This window comes from Canis lupus, chromosome 13, assembly GCF_003254725.2.
Source record: "Canis lupus dingo isolate Sandy chromosome 13, ASM325472v2, whole genome shotgun sequence".
In the NCBI taxonomy this organism is placed as follows: domain Eukaryota; kingdom Metazoa; phylum Chordata; class Mammalia; order Carnivora; family Canidae; genus Canis; species Canis lupus.
Genome location: NC_064255.1, coordinates 37,097,380 through 37,119,964, shown reverse-complemented (window position 1 = coordinate 37,119,964; position 22,585 = coordinate 37,097,380). Strand labels below are relative to the sequence as shown.

Sequence of the window (22,585 nt, the reverse complement as noted above, 5' to 3'; positions counted from 1 at the left end):
GGAATATTTTTCCATCTCTTTGTGTCTTCCTCAATTTCTTTCAGAAGTGTTCTATAGTTTTGAGGGTATAGATCCTTTACCTCTTTGGTTAGGTTTATTCCTAGGTATCTTATGCTTTTGGGTGCAATTATAAATGGGATTGACTCCTTAATTTCTCTTTCTTCAGTCTCATTGTTAGTGTATAGAAATGCCACTGACTTCTGGGCATTGATTTTGTATCCTGCCACGCTACCGAATTGCTGTATGAGTTCTAGCAATCTTGGGGTGGAGATTTTTGGGTTTTCTATGTAGAGTATCATGTCATCGGTGAAGAGGGAGAGTTTGACTTCTTTGCCAATTTGAATGCCTTTAATGTCTTTTTGTTGTCTGATTGCTGAGGCTAGGACTTCCAGTACTATGTTGAACAGCAGTGGTGAGAGTGGACATCCCTGTCTTGTTCCTGATCTTAGGGGAAAGGCTCCCAGTGCTTCCCCATTGAGAATGATATTTGCTGTGGGCTTTTCGTAGATGGCTTTGAAGATGTCGAGGAATGTTCCCTCTATCCCTACACTCTGAAGAGTTTTGATCAGGAATGGATGCTGTATTTTGTCAAATGCTTTCTCTGCATCCAATGAGAGGATCATATGGTTCTTGGTTTTTCTCTTGCTGATATGATGAATCACATTGATTGTTTTACGGGTGTTGAACCAGCCTTGTGTCCCAGGGATAAATCCTACTTGGTCATGGTGAATAATTTTTTTAATGTACTGTTGGATCCTATTGGCGAGTATCTTGTTGAGAATTTTTGCATCCATGTTCATCAGGGATATTGGTCTATAATTCTCCTTTTTGGTTGGGTCTTTGTCTGGTTTTGGAATTAAGGTGATGCTGGCCTCATAGAACGAATTTGGAAGGACTCCATCTCTTTCTATCTTTCCAAACAGCTTTAGGAGAATAGGTATGGTTTCTTCTTTAAACGTTTGATAAAATTCCCCTGGGAAGCCATCTGGCCCTGGACTCTTGTGTCTTGGGAGGTTTTTGATGACTGCTTCAATTTCCTCCCTGGTTATTTGTTTGGTGGCTTTCAAAGTGAAAGTTCTTGCATGTCTTTTGTCAACATCATCCCCAAGTATTGCATGAGATGTTTTTTATAAATGGTCTTTTCCATTTTCAATTATCAGTTGTTGGTTATAGGAATATAGAAATGCAATACATGTTTGCCAGTTAACCTTCTATCCTGCAACCTTGCTAAACCAACATAGTTCTAAGAGGCTTTCTTGAGGGCTTTTTTTTTTTTTTTTGTACATTCCCTGAAATTTTCTTTGTGAACAGTCTTGTCATCTGAAACCCAGAGGCAGTTTTACTTCCCTTCCAATCTTTGTGTCTTTTATGTCCTTCTGTTCCTCGTTGCACAACGGGGCTTCCGGCAGGTGGCTGAGTAAGAACCATCAGAGCCTGCTCTGCTCCTGCTAGGGAGGGCCAGCGTTCAGGGTGTACCAATCGCCTGCATCCGCTGTAGGATTTCTGCAGATGCCTTCATCAGGCTCCTGTCCCTAGTCTGCTAAGAGATTGGTTGGTTGGTTGGTTGGTTGGATCAGAAATGGATGTGAGATTTTTGTCAAATATTTTTCCCAAATCTATGCAGATAGTCGGCTTGTGCTATGGTGAATCACACTCGTTGATCTTCAAATGTCAAACCAGCGTTGTGCTTTGTCGTTTTATATTTCCTTTTCTCCATCATTGGATTCATTTGCTGTATTTTTGTTCATGACTTTTACAGCTACGTCTGTGAGAGATGCCGGTCTGTCACGGTTCCCTGTAATGTCTGTGTCTGGTTCTGGTCATGGCGGGGAGGGCGGCCTCCCAACTTTAAATGCTTTGTAGGAGCGTCTGGGTGGCTCAGTCGGTTAAGCCGGTTAAGCCGCTGCCTTCTGCTCAAGTCACGATCTCTGGTTTGTGGGATGGAGCGTGGGGTCAGGCTCCCTGCTCAGCAGGGAGTCTGCTTCTCCCTCTTCCTCTGCCCCTACCCCTCCTCATGCACCCTCGCCCTCTCTCAAATATGTAAAGTCCTTAAAAATAAATACCATCAATCAATCAATGCTTTGTAGAATTCACTGGAGTTTTCTTTGTGGGCAGATTTTTAGCTACAAATTCAATTTCTTCGAAAGATGGAGGGATAATCACTTATGTATGTCCCGCAGAGTGAGCGCTGCTGGCCTGTCCCGTGGATGTGCAGGACCCGGCCCAAGTCATCTACGTTGTGGGACACATTGGTGTAATGTTGTCGCGACCTGTCCTGATGCCCCCTTTCTCACTCCTGCTTTGTGCTTTGTCCCAGCTCTTCTCTTTTGGATCAGTCTGCACAGGAGTTTAAAAATCGTATTGATGTTCTCAAAGAATCAGCTTTAGGTCTGATTGATCCTCCACGTTGTTTTTCTTTTGGTATTTCATGGCGGGGTGGTTTTGCTTTTATTTTTATCATTCTCTGTATTTTGCTTCCTTGGGGTTTGCTTTGATCCTGTTCTAGTCTCGCTGTGTTGAGAGCTTTCTGGTTTTCTAATGTGAGTATTAATGCAGACGCACCCCCCTTCCGAACACTGCTTTAGCTGTGCCCACTAACTTTGCTGTGCTGCGTTTTCACTTTCATTGGGCTGGGGGTTCTAAGTTCCTCTCAAATTTCTCCTTTGACTCATAGGTTATTTAGAAATGCATTGCTCTGTGTCTAAATATCTGGGGGAGCTTACAAATATTTTTCTGTTTCTGGTTTCTAATTTACTTCTGTTGTCGTCTAAGGAAACAATTCATATGATTTCCCTCCTTGTAAATGTACTGGGATTTGTCTTATGGCCCAGAGCACAGGCCATCTTGGGAAATGCTCTGCGCATTCAGACCCCTCCACTGCGGCTGCTGCACTGGGTGGCCCGGGTTCCGGGGTTCCAGCCCTGGCCTCTCTGCGCCGCTAGCTGGCCCTGGCCGAGGCGCACACCTGGCAAGCCCTCAGGGCCCCGTTTATGTCGCTGCTTCTCACACCTGCTGCGCAAGGTGCTCTGGCCCGGTTTTCTTCATATTTCTTGTTGTTAGGGTTCATTGAGTTTCTGGGTTCCGTGTGTTTGTAGTGCTCAACAAATTCAGAAAGATTTGGCAATTATTTCTTGGGACGATGTTTTCCCTTCCTCGCCTCTCCTGGGACTGCAGGGACACGGCTGCACTGCTTCCTGCAGCGCTGGAAGTCATCATCACGTCCTGGCTAGCTCTGCCTGATGTCTCGTCTTCAAGCCTGTGATCTTTGACCCGTGGCCTTGTGTGGCTCTGGGGACTGTCCTGTCCCATCCTTCTCTGCAGCTCCCTTTGCGTCTTCGGGTAGCTTCCCCAAATGCGTGCCCGGAACCCTCTGCCCACCTCCTAGCTCTGTCCTGGGCAGCCCTCCTCGATCTGAGCTCTGCCCTGTGCATTCTAGCTGCCCTGGCCTCCCCCACTCCCCACTTGCCTCCATCAGGGAGACCATGGGCTCTGTTTGGTCCCCCAGCACTAAGGCCTGCAGAGCCTCCTGTCAAGTCCCTTCGCCCAGAGCCACTGCCTCGGCTGACCTAAAAATGCTGCTTCCTCTATTCTCCCCTTTTTAGTTGTTTCAGGCAAGATAGCAAGCCCAGTTCTCTGTAATTCATCATAGCCTGATGCTGAAGCCTGTGACATGCTCTGGTTTTGATCTGTGTTTAGAGTGTGAGCTTCATGAGGATGAGAATATTGGGGGCACATGGAGCATCTCAGTGACTACCGGCAACAGGGTGACCAACCATCCCAGTCTGCCCAGAGAGAGTGCCTCCATGGCTCTAGAGGCTTGGGTGCCTAGGGCCCCCCAAATGGTTCACCGCTTTTATTTTTTTTTAATTTTTATTTATTTATGATAGTCACAGAGAGAGAGAGAGAGAGAGAGGCAGAGACACAGGCAGAGGGAGAAGCAGGCTCCATGCACCGGGAGCCCGACGTGGGATTCGATCCCGGGTCTCCAGGATCGCACCCTGGGCCAAAGGCAGGCGCTAAACCGCTGCGCCACCCAGGGATCCCGGTTCACCTCTTTTAAAGAAAAAAACAAAAACAAAAACCCTGTATGGTGAAATAAAATGTTTTTTCACATTAGAAAAAATGAAAAATGTAGGGCCCATGAATATCTTAAGTTTTGCCTAAAACAGAACAGAAGTCCCTCAGCAGCGAAGGCAGGGCCCGGTGGGGACCCAGGCAGGCTGACGAAGGAGCCAGGGGCAGGGGTCACTGAGCCCTGGGGCTGCGCCTCTGCGGAACCAGGCTGAAGGCTCAGGGCTTGGGGGTGGCGTGGGCGAGGGGGCAAAGTGCACCTGGCAGAAGCAGGCGGACAGAGAGACAGAAGATTGCACCAGGGGACTGTGGCCAGACCCCGTGGTGACGCCCCGAATGGTGCGCGAGCATCTGAGGATCGCGTGGGGGTGGCTGTGCGGCACTTGGCGCTGCCGGAGCCAGGCCTGGGGTTCCAGTCCACGTGGGCGGCGGCAGGCTGACGTGACAGGCGGGGGATGGGGTGGCAGAGGAGCCCGGGCAGACCTGGGGCGGGGGCGGGGACAGAGCCGGGGCGGGGCGGAGCCGGGGCTGCGGCTGGGCGGGGCTGGGGAAGGGGCGGAGTCGGGGCTGCGAGGGGGCGGGGCTGGGAAGGGGCGGAGCCGGGGCTGCGAGGGGGCGGGGCTGGGAAGGGGCGGAGCCGGGGCTGCGAGGGGGCGGGGCTGCGAGGGGCGGGGCTGCGAGGGGGCGGAGTCGGGGCTGCGAGGGGGCGGGGCTGGGAAGGGGCGGAGTCGGGGCTGAGACTGCGGGGCTGGGGAAGGGGCGGAGTCGGGGCTGCGAGGGGGCGGGGCCGGGAAGGGGCGGAGCCGGGGCTGCGAGGGGGCGGGGCTGGGAAGGGGCGGAGTCGGGGCTGAGACTGCGGGGCTGGGGAAGGGGCGGAGTCGGGGCTGCGAGGGGGCGGGGCTGGGAAGGGGCGGAGCCGGGGCTGCGAGGGGGCGGGGCTGGGAAGGGGCGGAGCCGGGGCTGCGAGGGGGCGGGGCTGGGAAGGGACGGAGCCGGGGCTGCGAGGGGCGGGGCTGGGAAGGGGCGGAGTCGGGGCTGAGACTGCGGGGCTGGGGAAGGGGCGGAGTCGGGGCTGCGAGGGGGCGGGGCTGGGAAGGGGCGGAGCCGGGGCTGCGAGGGGGCGGGGCTGCGAGGGGGCGGAGTCGGGGCTGCGAGGGGCGGGGCTGGGAAGGGGCGGAGTCGGGGCTGAGACTGCGGGGCTGGGGAAGGGGCGGAGTCGGGGCTGCGAGGGGGCGGGGCTGGGAAGGGGCGGAGCCGGGGCTGCGAGGGGGCGGGGCTGGGAGGGGGCGGGGCCGGGGCTGCGAGGGGGCGGGGGCTGGGAAGGGGCGGAGCCGGGGCTGCGAGGGGCGGGGCTGGGAAGGGGCGGAGTCGGGGCTGAGACTGCGGGGCTGGGGAAGGGGCGGAGTCGGGGCTGAGACTGCGGGGCTGGGAAGGGGCGGAGCCGAGGCCGCGAGGGGGCGGGGCTGGGAAGGGGGCGGAGTCGGGGGTGAGAGGGGGCAGGGCTGGGGAAGGGGGGAGTCGGGCTGCGACTGCGGGGCTGGGGAAGGGGGCGGAGTCGGGGCTGCGAGGGGGCGGGGCTGGGAAGGGGGCGGAGTCGGGGCTGAGACTGCGGGGCTGGGGAAGGGGCGGAGACGGGAGGGGCGGAGACTGGGCGGGACCGAGGTTAAATAGAGGGAGGGGCGTGAGCCTGGAAGCGGCGGGGGTGGGGCTGCGCCCAGGGGCGGGCTTGGGGCGGGGCGAGGGCGGGTCCAAAGCCGGGCGGGGGCGGGCCGGGGCGGGCCGGGGCGGGGCCTCCGCAGCGGCTCCCGCAGGGCTGCGGGCTCCTGGCGGCGGAGGCCGCAGAGGGTTATCGCGGCGTGGTCTCCGCGGGGCCCCCGGACGATCGCGCCGTCAGACCCAGGGGTCGGCGAGCGGCCGCGGTGAGTCCCGGGAGCAGCGGAGGTTCAGCGTGCTGAAGGTCACAGTTAAGGTCACCCCGAAACCTTCCCCCTGTGCTGGGACCGCAGTCTTTGGGGTGGGGCTGTGCGGGAGGGGGCGGGAGGCGCCGGAGCCGCAGGCCTGGCCTCACTCAGGCCTGTTAGATCCTGAAGTTGAGTGGGGGTGGGGGGGGATGAGGCGGCTTGATGTTCCGGGGAAGGGCGAGTCTAATTAGTTCCCCTGGTGGGGACGCTGCGGCCCCACCCCCGCCGCCCCCGAGCATCCCCGCGGGCCCGAGGGCAGTGGTGGTCCAGATTCCCCCAGCCTCCGGCCGGACATTGGGCTCGGTCCCGACCCCCTCACCGAGGCCGAGCCGGGGAGCTGTGCGGGGGCCGTGCCCAAGTGCCCCCGGAATGCGCTCAGAGCGCACTTCCCCCGCCGCCTGCCCAGAGCTGCGGCTGCGGCCCTAGGAAGGCTGCGCCCCGGGCGGCTTCCTGGGAGAGCGAGCGGCGCCCCCGGACCCCGAAAGTAGCCGAAGTGGGGGACCCACTCAGGGATACCCCGGGAGCCAAGGGAAGGGGAAGCAGTGAGAGAGACCTAGCCCCGGGGCCAGTCCCTCACTCAGGGCCCCAGGTGGGGGTGCAGTGTGTCAGGCTCCCACAGGCCCCTGCATGAGCCCCCCCCCCTTCAGTCTGCACCACAGGCCTCCTGGGCTTGTAGATACCAGTCTCTCGTCTTGGAATGTCCCCCACCCTGCTCCCTTCTCTTTTTGTGTCCCCTCCTTCAGGAAACTGGACACCCAGGCTGAGTTGGGAGGCTCTCCTGCCCACCAGCTCCCCTGCCCAGGTCCCCTTGGGTCCCTCAGTCTCTGTGGTGACCAGCTGCCTTTTGTCCACCTCTGTGCAGGGCTGCAGTGCCTCCAGTACAGCAGGAGCTCTGGGAGGGGAGGGGGTTGTCAGACACCCCGCCCCCGCCCCTGGGCCCTGCCCCAGCCGGAGTTGAATCCAGGACCAACGGCTCTTCACCTCACCACGCCCACTCTCAGCTCCAGCCATGGGGCCCCTGCTAACCCTGTTCCTGGTGGCCCTGGTGGGCCTCCCGCTGGGTAAGGCGGATGGAGAACAGAGAACAGGCGGCCCCATGTTGGGGGGTAGGAGGGGAGAGAAGCCAGATCTCCTAATCCCCTGTCCCTCCAGCTCTTCTGCTCTGGGGAAGGTGATGGGACCTATGGTCTGATGGGCTGGAGGAGGGGCCCCTCCCGGTTCTGGGACCCCCATCCAGCTCCCACCCCGTCCCCTGGCCCCCAGCCCAGGCTCTGGACTGCCACGTGTGCGCCTACAACGGAGAGAACTGCTTCAACCCCGTCCACTGCCCGGCCATGGTCACCTACTGCATGACCACGCGCACTTGTGAGTCGGCCGGTGCCCCAGCGGTCCCTGGGAGCATGAGGGGCTGCTCTTCCCCAGCCCTGGAGGGTGGGAGACTGAGCAGGGAGGCCCCCGCTTGCCCTAGGAGTCTCTTGGGGGAGCACCTGGGAGCACTTGGCTGCCCTAAAGGCCTGTGTGCCAGGGTTGGCCAACCTGAGTCCTGGCCCACCCCCGCTGTGCAGACTACACCCCGACCAGGATGAAGGTGAGCAAGTCCTGCGTGCCCAGCTGCTTCGAGACCGTGTACGATGGTTACTCCAAGCACGCCTCTACCACCTCCTGCTGCCAGTACGACCTCTGTAACGGCGCTGGCCTCGCCATCCCCGGAACCCTGGCCCTGGCCCCCATACTCCTGGCTACCCTCTGGGGTCTGCTCTGAAGCCCTGCCCCCACCAGGACCCACGCAAGGACAAGTTCTGAGAAGCCCAGCCCTACCCTTTCACCCTTTCACCCTGCCCCCACCTTCTGTGCTCCCAGAGACCACCCCCCGCAACCGCTCCAGCCACCATCCAGAACTGCCTACTGGAGGGACTCGAGTGTCCACCACCATCCTGGGCCTCGCTCCCAGACCACCACCTTCCATTTTCCAAAGGTTGACGTGGGACCTTCCAAAAGTGTCTGGTCTTGGTGGGAGAGCTCGCCCCTCCTCTACATGAGGATGAGGGCATCTGGAGAAGTGTGCCGCTTAGTTGGGGTCCTCAGTTGGCTGAGGAACACTGATGGGAAGGGAGACTTGGCCCACCCTCCTGGCAGCTCTGGGGGTCTGCCCCAGTCTGCCTAGTCTGCCTAGTAAGTGTGTGGAGGCGCTGGGGAAAGCAGGGACCCAGGGTGGGTGGGGGGCAGTCTTGGGAAGAAGGGCTTTCTGGGGCCCCAGGAGGTCTGTCCCTGTGATTCTGACAGACCAGGAGCTGCCCAGGGTAGGCGTGGCATAGAGGGCCACGCTTCGTCCCTGTCAGCCATCCAGGTGGGAGTGCCAGGAAGGCCTGGGTGAGGGGTGGGGGTGGCTCATCCTAAAGAGCCCCTGAGGCCCCCAGCCCCAGGAGCCTGGCAAGAGGCTCTTCCCTTCTTGCTCTGCCCAATCCCTGACCTTCCCCCCTCTGCACCCTGCCTGAGGCTGGCAGGCACTTGGGGGCAGGGCAGGCAGGCCAGATGGCTATATTTGGTGGAGCATGAGAGCTGACCCCAGGGCTATTTTTGGCAGGGAGAGAAGGGAGCTGGGTGGGACCAGAACAGCCTGATCTTCAGCCCTGGCCTGGCCCTTAGTGGAGGGGAGTGAGCCACAGCAGGTGCCTGAGAGTGTGAGCACCCGAATCAGCGGGGGAGGGTGGAGGGCGGAGGATGGAGGGCGGAGGTCGGGGTGGGGGGGTGCGGGGAGGATCCTGGGAGGAAGGAGAGGAGTCGGAGAGATGCTGGGAGAGGCCGACTCTGGGATGCAATGCAGATGACCAGGCTCCCTCTGGACACGCACCCCAGGATTTCCTCTGCAACCCCCATCCCAATAAGCACTGCCCACAGCGGCTTCCGGCTGGCCTCCCTCCGCTCTGGCCTGCAGGCCCCGCTCAGTGAGTGCTGGCTGAACTGGCCTGGGCCCCAAAGCCTGAGCCCATCAGCCTGCGGGTCTCCAGGGAACCCTCTACCCTCCAACTGTGCTTGAGGAGAGAGAGAGGCCCACCGGGGCTGGAGAGCTTCCTCTCTGATCCGAGGAGTGGTCTGCAAGTGTCCCCAACCTAGTGGGGTATTGGGACCTTCAAAGGCCCAAGAATTGGCATTATTTAAAGGGTATAAGCCTAGGTGAACCCCACCCCTGGCCTGGTTTCAGAGATAAGAGTCTGCCCAGCACAGACCATGCTGGATCAGGGTGGCCCAGGAAACGCCGGTCCTCCTCCCACTGAGGCCAGACTGCATGCCACATGGTGCCCCAGGTCACACAGGGCCTGCCTGAGGCCTTAGCTGCCCAGTGTCCCCAGCCCGAGGGTCCAGGGAGGGGCCCAGGAGCACCTTCAGGCTGTCTGGACCTAAGTGGGCAGGATTGTGGCAAATGCCTGTGTGGTGGCATCGTCCCTGGAATGCAGAGGCTCTTGGCCCCCAAGCGTGGCCTCGTCAAGGGAGACTGTGCTGGAGATCCCGCCTTGAGAGCTTCACCCAGTGCTTCCAGAACCCAAGGGATTAGGATATCGTGGGAGAGCCTGGGGGAGCCTCAGCAGGTGACCTCGGGCAGACCTGGTTGGACCTCCCAGAAGGTCGGGGAAGATGAGTTTCTCATCCTGGGCGGGAAAGGAGCTGCACCCCACAGAGTGTCCGGTCAAGGGCTCAGTCCCCACAGGACACCTGGGTGCCTCCTCCTGAGGCCCGATCCGGTATGAGCCCTTCCCTGGGGGAGGCGGGCAGCAAGCCAGACTCCAACTCTGAGCTCCCACAGGTCCTGCGGGACACCCCCCAGGAAGGGTTGGTCTCAGGAAGACCAAGCTCCCCACAAGGCTGCCTGGAGGGCCAGCGCAGGCCTCTACCTGCGGATGCCGGCTGGAAGAAAGGGTAGACAGAGTCCTCCAGCCCTAGCCGCCCTTGACCTGACTCAGTGGGAGAGGCTTGGAATCGGTTGTTAAAGTGCTTGTGTAAGACCTTTGTCCTGGGTCAGCAGGCATCCTAGGCCACGGCCGGGAGGAGCACAGGATCGGTCCTCCCTCCCCTCAGTGGCTGATGACGTTAGAGCCCTGCCTGGGCACCCGTGGGCTCTGGGGTCACTGAGAGCAGGGATCCAGGGAGCTGGGCTTGCCGCCGTATGGGGTTGCTTCTTACACCTGCCTTCTGTGCCCCTCTGTCCACTGTGACCTGGTCCAAGCCCAACACCCACCGCATTGCACCAGGCCCGCAGGACCGTGCCGTCCACCCCACCGCCACAGGCCGGGCTCTGGCTGGCTGGGCTGTCCTCAGAACCCAGCCCGGAGCCCTCAGGAGGTCCTCGACCAATACGGGGGCCCCGGCCCCTGGTGGGACGCATGTGACGCTGACCTGGAAGGGCAGTGCCGGTGGGGACAAGCACAGCGACCATGGGAACTGACTGTCCGGCTGCCCTGTGCTGTGGCTGTAAGCACTCCACGACCACCCTGCGAGGTAGAAGGCATTACAGGTGAGGAGGCTGAGGCACGGGGCGCTGGCGTGGCTGCCCGACACCCCCCACCCTGCCCCCGCTGTGCAGTCTTCTCCCATCTGCTGGGAGGCTGCGTCCCAGAGCCTGGGACAGGGAAGGGAGCAGGTTATAAACTTAGAACTATTTTGGCCTGTGAGATAATGATAAGAGCTGAGGGTCAGGAAAGCTCTAGAAGGGGAAAAGTAGAAGCAGAGATTTGAGACACCGTGAGGCCCAGAGGCAGGCGTCCAGCCCCGCGTCTGCGTCCCGCAAGCTGGGGTTGCAGAGGGGGGGCACAGGGGCACCAGGCCCGTGTCTCCAGCTGCCAGCGAGACAGTGGGCATTTCCACTGTGGGGGTCCCCCCAACAGAAATGAGTGTCCCGTCCATGTGAATCGATGCTCGGGCTCTTTAAAGCTCTCCGTGGCGTCCAAATCTCGAGTCTGGAAGCAGCCTGGGTGTCTCTGCTGTGCTGCTTCCTGTGGGCACCCTGGGAGCACAGCTGGGGAGCGGGGGCAGCAGGCGCCCACCCTGGGGACACAGGGTGGGCATCTGCAGCCAAAGGCACCCTCCAGACCTGTGTGCGGCCTGGCCCCGCTGCATACAGAAGGCATCAGGAAGGTGCGCTGGTGGTGGGCGGGCGGGGAGGGGGGGTCGACCAACCGCCCCATCTCCCTCCGCAGCTGCTGACTTGTTTGATAAACATGTAACTCATTCATGCTTCTAGACCTCTTGAGTTCTGTTGGGTCCTACAGCTCTGGGCTGGCTCATTCATAAAATGGGCATGATGCCCACCAAGCCGAGGCCTCGGGGGGATGGACGAAGCTGGGGGTGTAAGTGCCCAGCCCAGGGCCCAGCACACAGGAGGCCTCAGATCCATGGGTGGTCCCTCCTCCCTTCCTGCCACTGCGAGCTCTGGACACTTCCAGGGCCATGCCCCTGCAGGCAGCTAATGCCAACCCCTGACCCTGACCCTGACCCTGACCCGCATGAGACTCCGCCTTTGGGCCTGGGCCTCCTTCTCTGTTCACACTATGCACTTCAGTATCTCCAGTGTGAATAAACAGATGAGGACACATGTCTGCCCTTCTCTCTGTCTTCACCAGCCAGCGGGGCCTGACCTCAGGTCCCCCCTTCCGGTCTGGTGCAGCTGGTCATGCCGGCTGCGTGGGTCCCAGACTCCAGCTCATCCAGTCGCCCTCGGAGCCGGAGCCGGGGCTTGCACAGGGCAAGGGGATGACCCATGGGAGGGGAGCGAGCAGGACAGGCAGGAGGATCCGTGGGTCCAGGGAAAGCGGCTGGCCACCCAGTCACCCAGCTGCCCCCTCTGAGCAGAGAAGGCTGGTGGGGGCTGGGGGAGGGAGGCGGCACCCAGGAACCCCCCTACCACCTCTGGCTCTCAGGCTCCTCACCCTGGCTCCCCATCCGGGAGCAAGGTCTGAGTCTACCCGGCCCCCGGCCCTAAGGAGCCCACCAGATAGAGCGGCTGACAGAGCCAACGCCCCGGGACAGCCACTGCTTGGCCCCTGTGGTGCCCCAGGCCTGCAGCTTTTGGCCCGAATGGCTGGCTTCTGCTCCCAGGTGTGCCCTTTTGGGCTCTCACCCATCATGGGACCTCAGATACCTGTCTGCTGCCCACTGGCCCCATCTGATGGGCAGGACAGCTGAGGACGCGCATGCTCTGGCTCTCAGAGGGGGGCTGGTCTTCTAGCCCGCAGGAGGCAGCGCTGCTGAAGGTTCCCGGGGGCCCTGAGCATCACTGGCACGGCCAGCGGGAAGACCTCCGGTTCAGCCCAGGAGAAACCAGAGGCTGTGCGCCGAGGGTCTGCCCCGTGCCAGGCGCTCTTCCGTGGTCCCCACCTACAAGCTGGGATCGCCCTTGATGGGCAAGGAAAGAGGTCTGTGCGGTACACCGGGCCTGTCCTCAGGCCTGGGCGCTGGGCGGCCCGGCCAGCTTCTCGGCTGAGTCAGCAGCCACTGAGTCACACGGAGCGGGTGCGGCGGGGACAGCAGGTATAAGATGGCAGCGGGGGCCCGGGACCAGCCTCTCCCCAGGACACCATGCGGCTGCTCCTCGGGCTCTTGCTGGCGGCCGCCTTGAGCCTGGAGCCGGGTGAGTCCAGGGGCCACCTCCTCCCCAGCTCTAAGCCCTCCCTGACCTCAGCCACCGCCTCAGGGGCACCCAAGTCCTGCTCCTCCACCCCCTTTCCAGGGGCGCTGGGCCCTCCCCGCCGTCTGCTTCTGGAGCATTCAGGAGTTCTCCCCCGACCCCCTTCTGGGACCCGCAGGCCCCTCAGCCGAGCCCTCGAGGCTGTCCTCGTCCTGCAAGCGCTACCCCGAGCTTGATGCCTTTCTCCCCCCACCTCCCCCACAGCCCCACACTGAGAGTGGGGCTCCCTTCCAGCTTCCCAGGGCCTGCACCCCCTTCTGGGGCCTCCGAACTCTCCTCCGGCTGGGGCCCGGGTCTCTCCTCCCGTGCTCAGGCTCCCTCGTGGGGCCAGCTCCCCACTCTGGCCACCTCCATACTCGGCTGCACCCACGTCCGCTATCACTGGCCCCATCTGGTGCTGCTCCAGGCCCCTTGGACCCGATGCCTGCCTAAGGGCTGCTCGGGGGCATCTCCCTCGAATGGGACTGCCCACTCGTGGCCGCATCATCTTCCTGCCACACACGAGATGGGATGGTATCTCCACCCACCCCCCCAGAGGCCCGAACCAAACCAGCTGGGCCCTCGATCCAACCGCAACCAGCCCACTCCTCCTGCCCTCACCTGGCAAGGCCTCTGTCTCCCCATCTGGGTCGGCTCCTCACGGCCAGTGGCCCTGAATGAGATCAACAGAGAGTGTCTGGGCGGCCCCGGGCATGGGCACAGGGCTGCACCTGGCAGCGTCCGGGACCCGCCGCTCTCTCCCTGCAGGAACGCTCTGTGCAGGCTCTGTCTGGTGGGGAAGGTCTGGGAGGCTCAGGGCCCCGGGGCCATCAGTGTGGATAGACCGGGGTGGGGAGAGCCTCTGTCACCACCAGGGCTAGGTCACAGGGGTTGGGTGGCATCTGGGAGTGGCCCCCACAGGCCCCTCCTCCCTCCCCTGGCTCCCCTCCCCTCAGTGGATCACAGGAGCCCCCTCCCCCCATGCCACGGTGCTGCCTGTGTCCTCTCCCTGCTACCCATGGGAAGCACACTGTCCCCCAGCACACATGCCAGCCCTGCTTTAGAGGGAACAAACGGGGTCCAGAGCGGGAGGTGTCCGCCTGCTGCTCCATGAACCAGGATAGGACACGAGCCAGGTCAGCTGCACCTGCAGCCCTTCCACCTGACTCACTCCTCCCTCCCTCCCTCCCTTCCTTCCTTCCTTTCTCCCTCCCTCCCTCCCTCCCTCCTTCCCTCCCTCCCTCCCTCCCTTCCACAAAGCTCTCCTGAGCCCCACTGGGTACAGAGGAGGATGCTCTGGGGGCACAGAAGAGGGGGTGAAACACCCCACCCATGTCCTTCACATCAGAGGCAGTGGGGGTAGGGAGGGAGCCCTGAGCAAGATCAGGTGGGGTGTGATCTTGTGACATTGTCGCCAGGCTAGGGCCAGAGGTGCCAGCAGCTCGTGGTGGGCACGTCCAAGGAGGAGTCATCAACTCTGCCTGGAAATCCAGGAGGCGGCATTTGAGCTGGGGTCTGTTTTGCCTGGAAGGCAGAAGGAACAGTATGGGCAAAGCAGGAAGGCATTTGGGAGGCCGAGCAGAGGAGAGCGGGAGGCCCTGCTAAGTCTCAGGGCCACAGACACCCTGCCTTCCAGGTGACATTCCCTGTCTGTCCATGAGGTGGCACATGCAGCTTACCACACGGTCGTCAGGTTAGACGTGAGGGTGGCTTCAGGCAGCTTCCATGGGCTTTGTGACCTGAGCTGTCACCTCTCCTGGACACGCGTGGGGTCTCGGATGGCTCTGTGGGGCTGGCTGATGGCCGGCGGCACTCCCACCATGGAGACTTCCCGTCTCCATCGCCTGCTCTGTGGCTCAGGGAGGAGGCCACTCACAGCCCCAGGGGTGAGCAGAGGGCTCAGGGCCAGCCAGGAGGGTGCAGGTAGCCCTGCCCGGGCGTGTGTATGTGTGTGTGTGCACACGTGCGCCGTGCACACTACAGCCTGGTTAAAGGGTGTGGTTCATCATTGTGGCCAAAGGACCCGGGTCTGAAAGTGTGCTGCCCTGGGGCGGTGACGGCGGGGCTGGGGCAGCCCAGCAGAGGCCCAGAGGACTGACTGGGGCGTGGCCGGGGCGTGAGCACACGGCCTGGACTGCGGCACAAGCGTCCTGAGGCTCGGAGCCTGCACTCGGCGGGTGTGCGTGGCGCGGGCCAGCGGCTCCCCCGGCCCTTGGGCTGCGTGCGTGCTGGTGCCCGCAGGTGCACGCGGCCAGAGCAGGGCGACGCCGCGCTCAGACGGCACACAGCTCGGGTGCAGGAAGCACAGGAGAGGCAGGGAGGGAGGCAGGAAGTTCAAGGCGAGAAGCATGGGTGGCGAGAGGGGACAGGCGACCGAGAGCCAGGCGGGTCAACGGGCAGGTGTGCCAGACGCTTATGAAATGAACTTGGGGTTTCAAAAGCCTCAGGGCCATCCTCAAAGAACACACGGGGCCGTGCCAGCCTCCTCCTGTCCCTTTTATTGCCCAGCGCTTCTGTCACCCTTGCCTCCCACTCCCCACGGAGGCCGTGAGGCCCCACCACCTCAGCCACCGGAAACAAGGTGCCTGAGGGGCTCAGGGGTCCTGTTCAGACCCGCAGACGTGTGGGCGAGGCCATGTCCTGGGGAGCCCTCGCCTGCTTCTCCCATCCCAAACTTCCCCCAACCCTCCACTCCCTCTGCTGCTCGTCCACTGCCGGCGGGGGGGCGGTGGGGGAGTCACACAGCGAGCCCGGGAAGACCCCATCCTGCCCCCCAGCCCAGTGCTGTCCTCATCAGAAGAGCTGCCTCCAGCTGCAGCCAACCCAGCTGTGGCCCTGGTCATCTCCCCCACCCCCCATCTGGGAGATCTTGAGGGGTTGGGTACCCTAGGACGAGGGGCTAAGGTCCTGAGGATGACAGGGGGCACCGGGTGGGGATAGAAGGGACTGTTAGGTGGGCGTTGCTCACACCTGTGTCCCTGTCTGTGTGTCCATCCACCCGTCCCTCCACCTGTGGCTGCAGCCCGAGCCTTGAGCTGTCACCAGTGCAAGGGCTTCGGAGGGTGCCTCCGTCCGTCCACATGCCCCTGGGGCTCCAACTACTGCGTCAGCATCGCCACCCGTGAGTAGGGCATGTGCGGGGTGGGCCAGCCGTCCCCTCCTTGCCCAGTAGAAGAGACCCAGGCCCAGAGGGTGCAGAGCTGATCCAGGCTCCCAGCTAGTCAGGAACAGGGTGGGGGTAGCATCCACCTGCCGCAGCTCAGGAAAGGACCCAAGGGAGGGGGCCAGTTACACCCACTCTGGGGACTGCCTCTGGGCTTGGTGGCAAGGGGCAGGGGGCATGGGCAGCTCAGAGCCTCAGAGAGCCTGCAGTTTATCTTCTGTCCACCCCAGGAGTCCCCTTCAGCGTCATTGACATGCCTCTGGTGACCAAATCCTGCTACAGTGGCTGCCCCGACATCTCTACCTTGGGCCTTGGCCCCCACGTGTCCATCGTCTGCTGCCAGTTCAGCCTCTGCAACACCGACTGACCGACTGACCGCCGCTTCCACCCCCCCGCGGCTCCCCCCACCTGCAGAGCTCAGAGCTGCACCCGCACAGAGCAGGAGGGCGGAACACCTACAGGTGGCCCTGGGCGGGTCAGAGGAAGCAGGAGGGGCCCTCGTGGAGTGGGAGGGAGCATGGAGGGAACAGAGCGGGCAGGTGGGTGGGTGAGGCTGGAGGCGGCTCTGCCCCCACCCACGCACAGGTGCATGCGCACGCACCCACCTGGGATCTTTGAAGCATGGCTCCAGCCGGCCTCCAGCTGTCAAGTGGACCAAGACCTCCCCAGTGACTCCCAGGCCCACCCCCCAGCCCTTTCCCTTTCCCCAGCCGCTCTCATGGAAGCCAGTGGAAAAGCCAGTGTGGTGGTGCAGCCCCCCAGGGGCGGTGGTGGGGAGCGTCCCAGCAGAGAGCAGCCCCACACAGGGGCACAAGGAGGGCCTCCGGGTGGCGGGGCTCAGGGTGCATGGGAGAGACTCGGACAACCCCAACCGCAGAACAGCTCTGTGCAGGCGCTAACGCGGCGCAGAGGGGCAGCGGGGGAAGCACGACTCGGGAGGTGGGTAGCTGACCACCCCAGGAGAAAACCAGGCTGGCTCGGGGCCTTCTCTCCCATTCCAGTTGAATCAGAGATTTAAACGTAAAAAAAAAAAAAAAAAAGGCCGGGGGGGGCACCCGGGTGGTTCAGCAGTTGAGCGCCTGCCTTCAGCCCAGGGCGTGACCCCGGGATCCTGGGATCGAGTCCCACGATGGGCTCCCTGTGTGGAGCCTGCTTCTCCCTCTGCCTGTGTCTCGGCCTCTCTCTCTGGGTCTCTCATGAATAAATAGATAAGATCTTTAAAAAAACAAAAAGACTTAAAAAAATTGTTAAAATGACAGCTTGTCACAGAAAATCTAGTCACCCAGCCCTCCCACCCGCAGGCGCATACCCACGACAGGGGAACATGTGTTCGCACAAAAACCTCTCCGTGAACGCGCTGCCACGGGGCCTGGTGGCAACAACGTGCGAGGAGCGCAAAGGGCGGCAAAGGGCAGTGCTCGGAGGGACACAACAGTCCCCGCGGTGCGTCCCCGGCTCTGAGGCGCGTCCGTCCCTGGCTCTGAGTGTGGGAGTAGCAGGCGATGCAGAGCGCAGGAGGCCGAATCTGGGGGGCGGGGGGCCTACGACGGGCCAGGGCAGCTGGGGGGGGGGTGCTGCTGCGCAGGGGGGGCCCGGGGGCAGGGGCTTCTCGCTGGGCCCCAGGGGATGGTTGCCCGAACCTGCGGGAAACACTTCCAGGGGGTGAATTGTGCGGAATGTGAGGGCCATCCAATAAAGCTGGCTAAAAACTAACAAGAAAAAAACAATGAGAAAAAAAAGAAAAACAAGATTGATAATCCACACTGAGAAAGATTCATGACCTCACAAAAAAATCTAAGAAATACATGAAAAAGTACAATACACAAAACGGAAACACAGAAAACAGGGTTGGAAATGCCTGCCACACGTGTGAAAAAAAGATGACCCCTTCCCCACTAGAGAATCCCAAAGAGGAGCAGAGAAGGGGGTGGCGACAGGCGGGAAGCAGCCCCCGCGCCGGTGTGGGGTGTGGGGTGTGGGGTGTGGGGTGTGGGGTGGTGCTGCCCTGCAGGCGAGTCCGAAGCCTGCGCCAAACTCTAAGATGCCCCAAGAACTTTGTTGATGCCGCCCCCGAAATGTCACCACACACCTGTGGACGGGAGTGAGTGTCGGCTACTCGGGGCCTGCGCCTCCCCTGCTTAGGCTTGAGGACCAGGTGCATGGGGGGCGGCTCATGGGGGAGACGCAGCGCCCTGAGATCGCGGTTTGGCCTCTGAGGCCCCAGTTGTGGGCCTTGAGGCGTGAACAGCTGTCTAATGGTTTTCATCGAAGAGTGATTGCGTCTTTCACAAAGTTCCTGCAACGAATGGGAGTCATTTGTCAGCTTTGCCTTCCTGCAAACCTGCCGGAGGGTCAAGCGTGGTGGAGAGCGGGGAGGAGAAGCCCCGAGCCGGGACAAGGAGCCTGTGGCGCCGCGGGTTCAACGGGGGTTCCCGGGGGTCCCGGCTATGTGCCTCCCAGCGCTCGTCCCACTGGAAGATTCCGGCACGACACAGGGAGCAGCCTGATGCCTGCTAATACACAGGTGCCCGAACACTGGGGGTCCCTGTGTACATCCACCTGGGGGTCCCTCAGGAGGGGTCCAGCTAGAAGGCATTCGGGCCTGCCTTGGGGAGAACGTCACACCATACGCTGCTGTCACAGTGGAGGAAACACCTGCTTAGGAACCGTCACTCTACTCTGCTGGATGCCTCTGGGGGCAACGGGCGACTGGGGGCCTGCTGGAGCATGCGCCCTGCCTTCCTGGGGTCTGAGGACACCGCTCAGAAGAGGCCACCACAAGCAGCGGAGGAGGACCCTAGCCTGCAGATGGAGCGGGAGCACAGGAGCCCTCACCCTGGTCACACTCTGAGCCCCGATCCCGGTCACACCCTGAGCCCTGACCCCAGTCACTCTCTGAGCCCTGACCCTGGTCACACCCTGAGCCCTGGAGGCCCCTAGTAGAACTGAGGGGCGGCTGGAGGCCTCTCAGCGTGGAGGGGTCTTAGCCCACGCAGACTGACTGAGCCACATTCCCACCGGCCCTCAGTAGACAGGTGCCACCTGGGGAGTTTCACTGGCTCCCCAGGGATGGGGCCGAAACTGCCAGAGCGGCCCGGGGTGTGTTCCCGAAGCACAGGTGGGGCCTGGTCTGCGGACGAGGCGTCGGCGGGCCTGGGCTGCAGCGAAGGCGGCGGGCTGGCCGAGGGGGACGCCGGGGCGTGTGTGGCGGGTGTCGGATCCTGTTAGCCGCTCCCAGCTCCCGGCCCGCCCGCAGCCCGTGGCTCAGTGGGCGTAAAATCGGACAAGCCCGGTTGCTTGTTGCCCAGCCCGAGCTCGTGCCCTGGCCAAGCCAGCCGGCTGCTAGGAGCATCTGACCCTGTGTCCGCGGGATAGCTGTTCGTGGCGTAGTGAGGAAAGCACCGTCCCGCGGGAGAGGTGGCTGATGCACGCTGGGTGACACGGGGAGGTGACACGGGGAACCACGCGCCACGCCCTCGGCCCTCCCCAGGGCCCTTCCAGCTCCCACATGGAGGCCACGGGATGGGGGTCGGGGTCAGGTCCCCAGACAGAGAACTTCAACCACAGGAGGGCGGGAGTGGGCAGGGGAGGGCCGGGGAGGGATGGGCATCCCTGGGGACAGGAAGAGCAGGAGCAAAGTCTAGGAGGAGTCAGATTTGGACCCACTGGGAAAAGACGGAGGGGCTGGGTGGGGTTGCAGTATGGCCCCCGCGAGGCCGGGCGCCGTGGCCTTGACTGCCCAGCAAGAGGCCCTGGGACCTGCCAACAACCCTCCCCACCCCAGGGCTCACCCTGGCAGCCGTGGGCTCGGTGGAGGGTGTGAGAGTCACAGACGGAGCACGTCCTGGGAGGCTGAAGTGCAGGCACTCTGGGGGGGGGGGGGGCACACGTGTGTGTGTAAGCATGTGCACACGTGTGGGTAGGGGAGTGGCTGGAGCCCCACTTCCATCCTGTCTGGGCCTTGGACAAGGACCTTCCTGCCACCTCCCTGCCTGACAGTGGGAGAGGACACTGGGGACACGGGGATTAGCATCCCCACAGCGACCCTGCCCCTCCCCTCCCCCGCCCTCCGTGTAGCACTTTTCTGTTGACCCAGCACTTCTCCTGTCCTTGTCCCCTTAAGCCTCTGAGTTCACTTTGGCTGGTTGTCCGGGCAGAAATCTGCCCCCATGTCACTGTGCCCCATGACACTGTCTCAGAGGAGCTGGGCGGGGGGGCATCAGGGCACCCTGGTAGCATTCAAACCCATAACCACCGGACCCAGACTCTGCCCTGGAGATAGGCATGGGGACCCAAGCGGGAAGGGTGCGGGGCAGAGGCAGGAACCAGGGTGGGGGGTAGGGGTGGAGGAGGAAGGAGACGGTGGGGAGCCCAGGAAAGGGAGTCACAGAGGGCAGTGAGGACCTCCAAACCACAGAGGGGGGCCCTCGGGGCCGAGGAGGGACCCGGGCTCTGGGAGGGAGGGAGAGTGATGGGAAGGGACAAGGAGGGCAGAGGAGTCCCCACAGAGGAACGGGGCGCCCAGTGGAGGCGGGAGGGCCTCAGAGGGCGGGAGGGGCGGGCCTCCACATCTCTGCCACCCACAGGAAACCCAATCCCACTAATCCGCCTGGCTGACCGGTTGGGTGGCTGCACTGGGTGTCCGCTGGCCCGCAGGCAGGCCAGAGGTGAGCGTGCAGAGGTGCGGTGTGAGGACCCGACCATGATGGGGACTCGGCTGGTGCTACTGGTGCTGCTGCTGGCCACCTGGGGCGAGCGTGGAGAGCGTGGTGAGGGGCGCTGGGCAGAGGGGTGGCGGAGGGGAAGCGGGGAGACCCAGGAGAGGCGGGGCGGGGAGCGGGCTGATCAGGAGGGAAGGGCCCAGCCCTGTGCTGAGCCCCGTGCCGAGCCCCGCGCTGAGGGAGAGGCCTGGGGCGGGCTGGGTGGGCTGGGTGGGCAGCACCAGCCCGGGGAAGGGGGCCGGCTGGGGAGCCCTGGGAGCAAGTCCCTGGGGCCACGGGCACGGGCAGGGCCGTCAGCTGGAGAGGGCATGGTCACCACCCTGCCCCCCGGCTCCGGCCTCGGGGGTGTCTTGGGGAGACCGGAGGCTCTGCCAATGGGGGCTGCCGGAGGGTCTGAGAAAGCAACTGGGGGAGACGCCCCTGCCCCTCGGGGCCCCAGCCCAACCAGAAGGGGAGCTGGGCAGAGCGGGACCCCGCCGGAGGGAAGCTGAGGTCAACTCGAGGGACACAGGGACACACAGAGGGGCAGAGGAGCCTGTGGCCTCCATGCGTGGATCAGCACGAGCCAGCCAGGCCCCCCGGGCTCCCATGGGGTGGGGTGGGGAAGAGAAACGCTCCCCGGGGCCCCACCCCTGCTGGCCCGCACCCCACCCTGCCTGGGGCCCTGGGCTGTGGCTCTGCCCGCCTGTGGAAGCTGGCACCTTGGGAGCCCTGGGCCGGCCTGCCCTGTACCCCACACACCTTCTCATCTGTGCCCGATGCACACTGCAGCCCTCTGGGTGCTCTTCTTTGCTGGTCAGGACCTGAGGGGCTGTCCGGCCACACCGAGGCCACCCTGACCCTTCCTGACCCTGCAGGGCTGGCTGGCGCCCTGCAGGCACCTTCTCGATGCTTCCAGAGCGGTCCCCTCCCCACCCGGGCCCCGCAGGCCGAGCCCATCAGGGGCACCCTCTGTCTCTATGGACCGCAGCTCAGACCTCCCAAGTCCTCCCAGGGGCTGGGTTGGTGGGCAACCAGAACCTGGATGGCACTGTCCCCCTCAAACCCGGGCCTCCAGGACAGAGGGTGTGGGGAGGGGCAGGGTCGGCCTGATGCATCCTCCGTCCCTCCTTACCCAGTGGTGGCCCTACGATGCTACACCTGTCATGAGCCTACTGCTGTGTCCAGCTGTGCCACCATCGCCACCTGCGGTACCAACGAGACCATGTGCAAGACCACCCTCTACTCCCTGGAGACAGGTCAGCGGGTGCTGGGTGGGCGGGGCTGGGGTCCCAGGGCGGAGCTGCCTCCAGGACAGTCACCCCAGGCCAGCGATGCGCAGCAGGCAACCACCGCCTTAGCCATTTGCTAAAGGGTTTTTGGTCCAAGCAATTAGGCCTCCTTCCCTCCTCCCTTCTTTCCTTTAATGGAAAGGAATCCTCGCCTTGCCTGGGGGTCACCTGGAAAGGGCTTGCCTTATCCAGCCAGGACCCCCTGTGCAAGTCCCTGTATCCTCAGAGCAGAGGCGGCACTCAGCCCACGGTGGCGGGACAAAAGAGGAAGGGGGGACGGGTCATGGACAGCCTGAGAGGCAGTGCTGACCCGCCCTGGGGGTCACGGGGCAGGGCGCGGGGGCCCGAGGGCCGAGCTGACCAGGCCCCCAACATGGCCCACAGTGTACCCCTTCCTGGGGGACTCCACGGTGACCAAGTCCTGCGCCAGCAAGTGTGTGCCCTCGGACGTGGACAGCATCGGCCAGACCCGGCCCGTGTCCTGCTGCAACACGGAGCTCTGCAACCTGGACGGGGCTCCCGGCCTGGACGGCCGCCGCAGCCTGGCCTTGGCGCTGGCGCCCCTCCTGCTCTGGAGCCTCGGCCTGTAGCGCACCCCCGCCGGCCTGGGCAGCCGCCCGAGCGCCCCTGAAGAAGCCTTGTCCCTGCACCTGGCCTCCTGAATCTCCTTTCGGGCAGCTCTGCTGCTGGGACCCAGGGTGGGGGGCCTCCAGCTGCGCGTCTGGCTCTGTCAGCCTCGT

The 22,585-nt window shown here is 62.9% G+C and overlaps 3 protein-coding genes across 3 annotated transcripts; all 3 read left to right on the top strand.

Annotated features, from left to right (window-relative positions):
* Nucleotides 1-5,840: 5,840 nt before the first annotated feature.
* LYNX1 (Ly6/neurotoxin 1) lies at nucleotides 5,841-11,619 on the top strand. The gene is made up of 4 exons (XM_025450470.3): nucleotides 5,841-5,990; nucleotides 6,895-7,093; nucleotides 7,296-7,397; nucleotides 7,598-11,619. Exons 2-4 carry the CDS (start codon nucleotides 7,042-7,044, stop codon nucleotides 7,792-7,794), a joined length of 351 nt encoding a protein of 116 aa, XP_025306255.1. The 5' UTR covers nucleotides 5,841-5,990; nucleotides 6,895-7,041; the 3' UTR covers nucleotides 7,795-11,619.
* Nucleotides 11,620-11,776: 157 nt separating this feature from the next.
* Nucleotides 11,777-17,085, top strand: SLURP2 (secreted LY6/PLAUR domain containing 2). Its single transcript, XM_049092826.1, has 3 exons — nucleotides 11,777-12,654; nucleotides 15,713-15,811; nucleotides 16,084-17,085. The coding sequence occupies exons 1-3, from the start codon at nucleotides 12,603-12,605 to the stop codon at nucleotides 16,218-16,220; spliced, it is 288 nt and encodes a 95-aa protein (XP_048948783.1). The 5' UTR covers nucleotides 11,777-12,602; the 3' UTR covers nucleotides 16,221-17,085.
* A 3,366-nt stretch (nucleotides 17,086-20,451) lies between these two features.
* Nucleotides 20,452-22,494, top strand: LYPD2 (LY6/PLAUR domain containing 2). Its single transcript, XM_025450997.3, has 3 exons — nucleotides 20,452-20,622; nucleotides 21,693-21,812; nucleotides 22,230-22,494. Exons 1-3 carry the CDS (start codon nucleotides 20,556-20,558, stop codon nucleotides 22,433-22,435), a joined length of 393 nt encoding a protein of 130 aa, XP_025306782.1. The 5' UTR covers nucleotides 20,452-20,555; the 3' UTR covers nucleotides 22,436-22,494.
* The last annotated feature ends 91 nt before the right edge of the window (nucleotides 22,495-22,585 follow it).